The sequence below is a fragment of the Hyposmocoma kahamanoa genome, unplaced genomic scaffold, assembly GCF_003589595.1.
Source record: "Hyposmocoma kahamanoa isolate Upper Pololo Valley unplaced genomic scaffold, ASM358959v1 99879, whole genome shotgun sequence".
Taxonomy (NCBI): domain Eukaryota; kingdom Metazoa; phylum Arthropoda; class Insecta; order Lepidoptera; family Cosmopterigidae; genus Hyposmocoma; species Hyposmocoma kahamanoa.
The window spans coordinates 8517469-8527815 of NW_020656077.1; the positions used below are offsets into that span (position 1 = coordinate 8517469).

Genomic DNA, 10347 nt, shown 5'->3' on the forward strand with positions numbered 1-10347 from the left:
AGAGTGTAGCGGTAGTCCCAACAGCATCCTGAAACCGTTGTTATATTGAACGCGCCGGGCGCCGAGTGCCTTCTATGTATAGCTAACCCACAGACCGCCGTGTAGAAGGATTGACAATGCACCTTGAATTATGTCAAATTTATAGTATCTTTACTGCTAAAGTGTTTAACGCACGAAATTGATTCTTTTTTACGTTACACTGCCGGTCACACTCTTCTCGTACGTGGTACTTTTCGAATTAAGTGTGGTACCTAATTAAAAAAAATAAACGACAACTTATAAGCAATAATACTTATTTGTTTTATTTTTATTACTTAAAACGTCAAATTTGAGAGAAATTATTTATTTTTTAACTGCAATTCTGCAACGCATTGCTGTTGACAAAGGAAGTATATGAATTCTATCGTAACACGGTACGACTATTTTACAACTCACGCTTGACCGAAAAATTGACTGCCAAAATTGTTTTCACAAAAAATACTAAATGATTTACTTTCTATGGTTTCGAATTTCCCCACACTGTCCCATTAAAAAAAACACTCTGTATATATAATGCAATAGAGTCTCAGCTTTCAAAATAAACAATAAAAAACTTACATATAGATCACACTTACTGCTTTATTTTTTGTTAGCTTGATGTAGAGTGTAAAGTTATAAAAAAAAAGGAATAGATGCGTTCGAGATCTGTTGTCAAATTGCAAACTAACCGCAATCATTTCAATGATAATGGCAAATATGATTGCACAACTGTCGATGTAATAAAATATTCCATTTAATCAATAATAAAATCATTTTAGAAAACAATTTTCTCTTTTCGAGCACAATCGGTTTATAATTCTTGAACGCTCCGAGAATAGTACAGCTATCTTTTTTATCAATGTAAAATGTGATTGATTGTTTTTCTATCTCGGTCTTTATTAATGTTTAAAAAAAACTCGTCGTGCAAATTCCCTTTTGACTTTGTGTAGTTCATGAACTAATTGAAACAATTCAGTTTTATCATGTAATCTGAACTGCATAGAACCTTATGCCTTCCTTTTAAGCTCACAGTCTAGAAGCACAAGATACCTATGCAGTGAGTTTTCATTGACATTTGTAGCGACTACGTAAAATCTTAGTAAATAAATTGTTACTTCTTCTTGTGACCGCCAGGGGCGCTGCAGAATTTGCCATACCATAATTTGGGTATGGCAAATTCTGCAACGTTCTTGCAAATTACATGACGTGCGACATTGACATTGTAAACTCATGGTAGAGGCAACTAAAGACTGCGTGGCGAATGTTTTGCTAATTTAGCCTCTAAACTATAGCAAATAAGAACCACGAGCCTATATTACATTATGCTGTATCAATAGATACGTGTGACGTCATAATTAACGAGGATTGAAGAACCTATCAACAAGCCTTAACCAATAAGGCGTGGACAAATGGAGGAGTATTCTATTACCTACTTATTGTATATTCCTATGTTTTGTAATTTGAAAATTAGTACATTTTTATGCTATATTGTAATTGTAATTATTCTGAATTCATGTATATGGATGCTTAAGTCATGTGAAGTTAATAAGTCGCGATGTTACTACACGATGTACGGTGATGTCAGATGAGATCAGAAACTGTTTTTCAGACCGTAATTACGCGGGGAATGAGAACGAAGCTCGTTTTAAAATCGGCGGGTCGGGATGCAATTGGCAGATTTTTTTTTCGGTAAGTGACGGTTTCCGCAATAAAATATCCAATGAGTCATTTTCTGTTAATAATATATTTGTTAGAGATCTGTGAATAACTGAAAAATGTTACCGTTGCCATGATCTAACCACACCGCATTCTCGATAATAAAGTTGCAAAATTCGAAATTTAAAATGTAAAAAAAAATCATACACATCAAAAGTGTTAGGAATAAAGCACGTTTTTGCCAATTCTCTATTGGCAAAAACCCTATTTTCAGTAATTTCAGTAATTAAATAAGGCTTTTTTAACATTTTTTTTACACCGATAGATTTTTACTAGTCAGTTTTATAATTTGAATTTGAAAATGAAATTGATTAAAGAAACACTTAGTTTTAATTTATTTTGTCAATTGCTTTGATTTGCGAATTGTGTTACTTTATTGTAAAGGGTGCGACATTACTCCATCGGCGTAGCCATGGAATCTTCTAGAAAATAACTCACTGGTATTGCTTTTTGCGTAGTTGTCATGTGAATTAGACAAAATTTTCGAAATTTATCGCATTCAAAATTTTAACAACTAATATAAACGAGCTATCAGCATTCCCCTATGAACCTTATATGCTTCACACAGGGTTGAGCGATGAGTGAGGCTTGAAAACGGCCGAGCATATTTATAAGCAATAAAAATTGCCGTTACGTTATAAACTACCGAGACAAGCGTTTGAGGAACGCATGAATAGACCGAGCGGTGATACCGCCATGTAGTGCTACCATCGCTCCAATGCAGCAGCACACATTAAAAATTCAGTATGATCATTAATGAATATTGACTACTAAACTCGTTTCAGAGTAAATGCAATGAAACAGAAGAGTTTCCATTGCACTTTGAGTACAGGTTCTAGCAGTGCGTGGATTTCACGCACCGTTTGTCACGTTTATTTATATGTTGTTACGTATAAGGTAAGTAAACTGTTTTATGTAATTTTTTACAATCAATCTCGTTGTTTATTTGCATGTAGATGTCATTTAGTACTCCCTTCACTATTTTGATATTAATAATCACGCTCACACTATGTTATATGTTCTGTTTTTCTGAAATTCAATCTGTCAAATATATGTTGTGATTTGTTATTAGTGAATTTATTTATTTATTACATGTATATAATACGTACATACACACGTAGTGTACAAGCGAGCATGTTCATTCTTTTTCATTTTAGGTAACTAGTGTTGGTTATATAGTGTGACTTTTTAAAATATATATAAATATATTCAAAACGACCATAATTTGAATTTTAATCCAATACTAGTGGTGGCAAGGTAAACGCCGTTAAATTTGGCCCTAAAAGCAACGCCGTTGGATTTGGCCCTTAAATGCAATGAGTAAATTGTACGAAGACACGAGTCTCCTGTGCCACATTTGTCACGCCTCAGCTTGAAGAGCTGCTTCCCAAGCAATTGAAGACATTCAATGTTATTAAGGCGTGTATTACGAAAGGTTCTAAAAAAAGAACTAGTTATTTGTTATCTGATTTTATATTTCAAACAGTAAAAATATTATTTTTGAACAGGAGGAGTACTTCGGTAACCAGAGCAGTAGTGTTATTCACGTCGCTATTCATCATAGGCCGAGATCCAGCAACATCCAAGATCCATCGAGTGACGACAACCCAGAAGGAGTCCGTGTAAGTTTTCCTTATTTTAATGTATAAATAATAATAATAATAATAATAAATTGTTTATTGAATAACTTATTATACAAAGAGTAGCTAAGGCTAATTATGCGTATCAACGTAAAATATAACACATATACCTGAACTAGGAGAATCCTGTATTTCAGGTAAAAAGTACTAATTATATAGGTGGATATATATGATTAAATTATAAAAAAAAATTATAACTTTATTATAATTATTAATACAAAGATCGAACACTCAGAAAAATTCCTTCGATCCGGTCGGATTCGAACCGACGTCTTCTTGCATACCGTGCCAGACGCTATACCAACTAAGCCACGGAACGAACCCACGGACTTTCGGACTTTTTACTTGGTCTTTCAACGACTTTTTAGTCGTAGCGCCATCTATGACAAATCTATGACAGATTTATCACCCAGTTAGTACCTTTACAGCCACCAGTCCTGGCGAGAGATGTCGCTATTCACAACGGTACGGTGGCACGGTGTGCAAGAAGACGTCGGTTCGAATCCGACCGGATCGAAGGAATTTTTTCTGAGTGTTTTTTCTGAGTGTTCGATCTTTGTATTAATAATTATAACAAACTATTGGAGTAATTTCACAAAAAAAAATTCAATATCAATTCAATAAAAATTTAATTAAATAATAATTTTACTAAACAATAAAATGCATATCATATACCTATACGCTCAAATTAGACAACGTTTATTTTGGGAAAATTAATAAATTATCTGTTTCATCATAGGACATGATTTGAAAGAATTGATGATACAATTTTGGGGCAGACAATATCTTTCCGTCTTTTGTTAGTATTTTTAATACTATATGGGAGTGCAACGTGCTGTTTGAGAACTGTGGACTTAATAAATGATTGCCTTACAATTTAAAATTGAAATTACAATCTAACTTCACTCGCACTCTAACAGACCATAACTTTCTTATTTATAAATGAGAACTATAAAAACATAGACTGTTTTTTAAAACAATGACATAATTTCCGAGGCCGGAAATCTTAAGAAATATTCCACTCCTAACACAAGTGTACATACAGACATACATTTACAACTTAGAGGATTGGCCAAAACTTCCGTGCGGTTTTTACCACTTGCTAACTTTTTAAAAGAGAAACGTAACAAGTTATAAAAATATTCATCGCCAACAGATGTAAATAACAAATTTTGAGGAATAAGTTTTATTCAGAATATCAGAATGTATTTTGTGACGTAAGCAGCTTTTATGACATATGTTATAGGTTAATCGCGATATAATAGATTGACGCAAAAGGCTGTGCTGTTTTTGCCACTAGCTAACTTTAAAAAACAAATTTCTTTTAAAATGCTATATCGTGTATGGTTATTTTAAAAATTGACGTTTTAGCGTGCATTTTAAGCATAAACGGGAATTTAGATTTTACTTGTTTCGTTTGAATAGATACGGCTTTGAGAACGATGACACCATAAAGCGACATAGAGTTTTTCGAATTAATAAAAAGAATTTTGCCCACGTTTAGGCAAGAAATTAAATTACATTTGTTTGTATAATGTGAACACAGACACCGTGTATGCATGGGTCCTTATCTTTAACACATGCAGCTTTATTATCTGGGTTTTTGTCTATACTCTATAGCTGTGAAAATTCAAACAACCGGCGAAACAAGGAAACAATATATAATTATGAGGCTGTTTGGTTTTTACCATTGCCTTTCCAATTAAACGGGTGAAAATTGAGGAGTTTCAAAATGGCTACCGTAAAAATATTATAAACTATGAAAAATTACAATTTCAGACCTCGTTACGAAGGACGAAAAATTTTACTTACTAGGTATTTTTATTCTTTTATATAAGTACAATCAATTAAAAAACACAACATACATTAATTATAAAACAAAGATGTTAAATAGGTCTTCTACAGAGGACTATGGGATACGTAATCCTCGTTGAAATGCGGCTGTAACCATGAAGGGATCTTTCGCTCAAGCTTTAAGAAAGTTTAAGTGGATACGCCATTTGGACAACATAGTTATGAACTACTTATCATGCCGTCTAAACTCGAAAACCTCTTCATTCACTAACAATTGTTGCCATCGAGTATATAACCAGAACTAGAGACGAAATGTCATTAATTTTATTTGTTTGAAAAATATTCTGCCGAATCATCACGGTGACAATTGCGCTCTGATTGGCCAGACCGAATTCGAAACAACTGACGGGTGTCGTCAATTGTTTAACTTGAGCTTTGCTATAATAGATGAAAATAGAAAAATTACATATTTAATTACTGATGAAAAGTGATTTTGTAAATAGATGTTTTGCGTTTTTCTCACACCACCGAATGGAGCAGCTCCCGACAGTTAGAGATATTATCTTTATTACGGTAAATACAGGATATTTATGGAATATGCACAGACGTACACCAGGTCTGTTGATGGCCCTGTACTATTTCTATTATATTTTAGAGTTGAAGTTTAAAGGTGATATAAGGCTCATTTGCTGATGAGTGGCCAGTGATGGATGGCCCTTTTTCGTTTCTATTTCTGGTTATATACTCGATGACAGCTTAGAAAGTATTGTACCACGTCGCTACCACAACGTATCCGACGTTATAGTATTTAGTAAGAGTAACATGCAGCAGCGATATTTAGTTATTAGCTCGTTAGTGTTCCTGTTATCCGATGGAGCGGTGATTTATCTCAATTGCCCCTATGAGAGTCGGTCGCGTCACTTACTTCGTAAACTCGCCGCGTTTTCGCACAGTGAGTTTATTTGAATTATGAACTTGGTATTTTTGAAGCCTTATAGCCTTCTATGTATAAAAAACAGGAGTTTTAATCAAAACAATACAAAATATGTACAAAATAATCATAACTTATGAAATGAAACTATTTTTCCGGATTTAAATCGGGTGTATTTGTTTTTTCAATCAAACCGACGTTTCAGGCCGTTATCTACCAAGGAAAAAAAACATCCTAACTTCAACAGGGAAGATGGTTTCTCCGTACCACCAGTTTGGGTTCCAGTATTTCCTCTGATGAAAAATCCCAAACATGCATAAGACTGCAGTACTAATTAATATGTTTTAATTTACTCTAATTTCTATTATTAATTAATAATAAATTGAATTCAATAAAAAATCATTCAATAAAATAATTTGTAAAACGTAATGTAACGTAAATTGGAATGTTTTCTTTGAAAAATTAATAATAAGGTATTTTTTAATTAATAACTTTTGTAACTTTAGTGAAAAAATAGGGTGGTTTGCATTAATATTAGACATAACTGGTTGATGACTATACCACCTCAGTCAACCGTGACAATGGGACCTGTTAATGGCCCGAAACGTCGGTTTGTTTGAAAAAACAATTATACGCGATTTAAATCCGGAAAAATAGTGTCATAACTGCCTCCGTGGCCGAACGGTTACCACGCCGAACTGCCACGCAGAGGTCCCAGGTTCGATTCCCGGGTCGGGAGAAATATTTGTATGGCCTACATTTATTTCTCTCGTGAGTTTGGGTGTAATTTGTGGTTTTCTATGTGTGTGTCCATGGCACCTGCGACACAGGGTTTTCCCTAGTGCGGGGTTATGTTGAGTGTGTGCGTTATTATGTTGAGTGTGCGTTATTATTTCCTATGTGTAACGATCGCGAAAACCAAATAACTCGATAATTAGAACTATTTTATTGAAAAAAACCTACCTTAAAAGTTTACTTATCGACTTTTTTATTGAAATTACATCTGTTTGCCAAGTTGTATTGTAATCGGATAACGGAAAGTGTACGAAACCGGATTCGACTAATTTGCTACCCTTAGAAGTGGAACATTTTCTTCAAATTTTCTTCAAATTGGGACAAATAGTGAGGGACCTTGCTTCGAACAAAAAAAGTCTTCAATGTTGGTTCTTAAATAATTTGAGAAATAATGATTTGTTATAATTATTAATACAAAGATGGAACACTCAGAAAAAACACTCAGAAACAATTCCTTCGATCCGGTCGGATTCGAACCGACGTCTTCTTGCATACCGTGCCAGACGCTATACCAACTAAGCCACGGAACGAACCAACGGACCTCACGAATTTTTCTATGTGCTTGCGTCGTGTCTTTGTACTTGGTCTTTCAACGACTTTTTAGTCTCTTTGTATCTTTAGACATCTTTGTATTAATAATTATAACAAACTAGTGGAGTAATTTTACAAAAAATAATTGAATATCAATTCAATAAAAATTTAATTAATAATGATTTGATTAATCGCATAACATACATTGACTTACAAATAAATGGACGACGGGTCTAATACAAAAACCACGAAAAAAGTCCCAAGTCAACCTATTTAGACGTAGTGACATGTAAAGGAATATGAAAAAGCTTTTAAATTGTAATGTCATCGCAGTAGTGTCTAATTTTGCTTGCTTCGCTGTCAGTCGAACAAACGAAGACTAAAGCGTGAATGACGCTCTGTATACGATTTTAACGTCCTATAAGTTCGGACACTTTAGCGCGGACCCGACGTCCATATAATTGTAAGTCAATGATAACATACCCAAAAAAATACGATTCAATTGAGAATCTAAGCCCGTTTTGATATCTGTTAAAAATAAAAAAAGTGACGCCTCTTTTTTCGTAAACCTGCAAGTACTGCCATCATCGCACCGCAGCTCCCAAATGATGTGACAGCGGTCTTTTTATTTGAAAACTGATATAATCAGCAGGTCGATTCAGACCCTTATGATAACTCTGTTGACGACCGGTTCGATTTGATATCGGACGATTTCTTTTCAATTTTATTCACAATAACCGAATCTAAATGACGTCACAAGAAGTCTGCATTTTGTTCAATTTTATTAATTTATTTTAATGCAAGACTAATGCATTCCTTCAATTCAATTTTCACCCATTATAGCAAAGCTCAAGTTAAACTGGACGATTTGAAGTAAAACAATTGACGATACCCGTCAGTTGTTTCGAATTCGGTCTGGCCAATCAGAGCGCAATTGTCACCGTGATGATTCGGCAGAATCGTTTTTAAACAAATTAAATTAATGACGTTTCGTCTCTAATTCTGGTTATATACTCGATGGCAACAACTGTTAGTGAATTAAGAGGTTTTCGAGTTTAGACGGCCTAAAATATAGATTTTAGGCCTTTAAAGTCTTCAAAATGTAAGAGGATCGGTGACATTACAGTAATTTGATAGCTTTGATTTGATGCTGCCATCAGGACAGTCTGCATACCACTCAATCTCTCGTCTACTTACTTTAAAGCATGAGACACATAGAGAGCGCGTGCGGGTCGTAGCGGGTCGGGTCCGAGCCGCGGCGGGTCTAATTCCGTGTATTTATATAGATTGTTTAAATACTTAGGTCTGCATGTTAATAATATATTTAACTGGAAAATATATGTCGCTGAGGTATGTTCGAAGCTTAGAATACTGTTAAACACATTTTATCACTTAAAATCGCTGTTAGATAAACGTAGTCTGCGTATAGTGTATTACGCATCGGTTTATTCTATTCTGACTTACGGACTGAGTTGCTAAGGCCGAACCTTTAAAACATACCTCAGCGACGACGTAAAAATCCTTCAAAGTTCTAGTTCTTCAAGTCGTAAAACCAAGTATAGTTTAAGGGAAACTATGATAAACTACCTATTCACCTATTGTAAAATACTTCTTGTGAAAGCAAAAGTTCAATATTTGGCTGCTATTGAAAACTATATACAACTGATACTAAATTAATGTAACGAACAAGTATAACACTTGGCGAGCCCGTGAAAGTAAATATGTATCTCCAAGAGCTAATAACTATTATGGTAAAAGAACAAATAGACATCTCTTGCCAATTATATTTAATAAATTCGATTTTTTTTAGAGGCAGAGAATTGTTAAGTAAATTCACATTGAAGAAAAATTTAAACTTATACTTCTTGGGAGCATGTAAGTTTAGTAAATTTTACACTGGTTTTGTTAAATGTACTCGTATTAGGTATACTATAGTTTTGTGATTATGAGTGTGACCTCGCCAACAAACCGCTTTCGCAGTTTGGCGAGAAATTGTATTATGTTCTCTTGTCTGCCTTGTTTGTATGAAATAAACGCGAGACGGGCGCGTACATAAATACATACTCTCTGTGTGTCTCACTCTTAAAACTATCGCGTTTGGACTCTACATTGGTCCCAACAATACGTTATTTATTAAATAAGTATTCTTTACAATAGTACGAATTTCGGGATTACACAGTTATTTTAAACTTTGCAGTTATTCAGCATATTCTGTTAACAGCCCGATTTTATTGCTTACAAGCAGGGTACGCCATGGAACAATATGGCAGCTGGGATAATAAAAAAATGCGATAATCAATGTTGTTGTTCTGTTTTCAGGAAGTCGCGGTGTAGATAATTGAAGAAATACGTAAATGGAATGCTCATGTATAAGTAGTGATTTAAATTTACTTTTTTTAACCATGTATTCGATTTAGAACTTAGATATTAAGGCGTTGAAATTAGATACGATTATATTCAGCTGGTTCTGGTACTGATTATGACAAGGGACTATAGCGAGGGTTGATAGTGCGTAGGCCTACATCATGATATTGTTTGGTAATTGAACGATTATCGGTTAAAGATTGCTTTCCGATTGAGCGGTCGGCGGTTCGAAACACTGTGGCCGCATGTACCTATGGCTTTATTTTCTAAGTTACATTTGGGGCTTTCAATCTCGCTGCATTTTAGCGTTCGGAAAAAAAGTCGAGATTCGACGTTGTTGACCATTTCAAAAGTAGATTTCCGTATTTATATGCTAGACATTTGAGCAGTCAATAAAAAACAAAGGGCGTTTAATGTAGTTTCAGATAAAGAGGCCCGTTCGGCCACAGAGGCAATTTATGATAATAATGAAGAGTACCAACCAGCTAATATATTTCGGACATTAACATTTTAGTTGCTTCTATTTATGGATCCAACAGCTATGAAATAATGTTCGTG

At 34.4% G+C, this 10347-nt stretch overlaps 1 protein-coding gene across 1 annotated transcript in view; it reads left to right on the forward strand.

Annotated features, from left to right (window-relative positions):
* The window catches only part of LOC113239558, a 115409-nt gene extending 105489 nt beyond the window's left edge, over nucleotides 1-9920 (forward strand). Inside the window, exons 14-15 of the mRNA XM_026476619.1 lie at nucleotides 3243-3356; nucleotides 9745-9920. Coding sequence (XP_026332404.1) covers nucleotides 3243-3356; nucleotides 9745-9759 — 129 coding nt within the window. The 3' untranslated portion in view covers nucleotides 9760-9920. The remainder of the gene's footprint in view (nucleotides 1-3242; nucleotides 3357-9744) is intronic.
* Nucleotides 9921-10347: the final 427 nt, after the last annotated feature.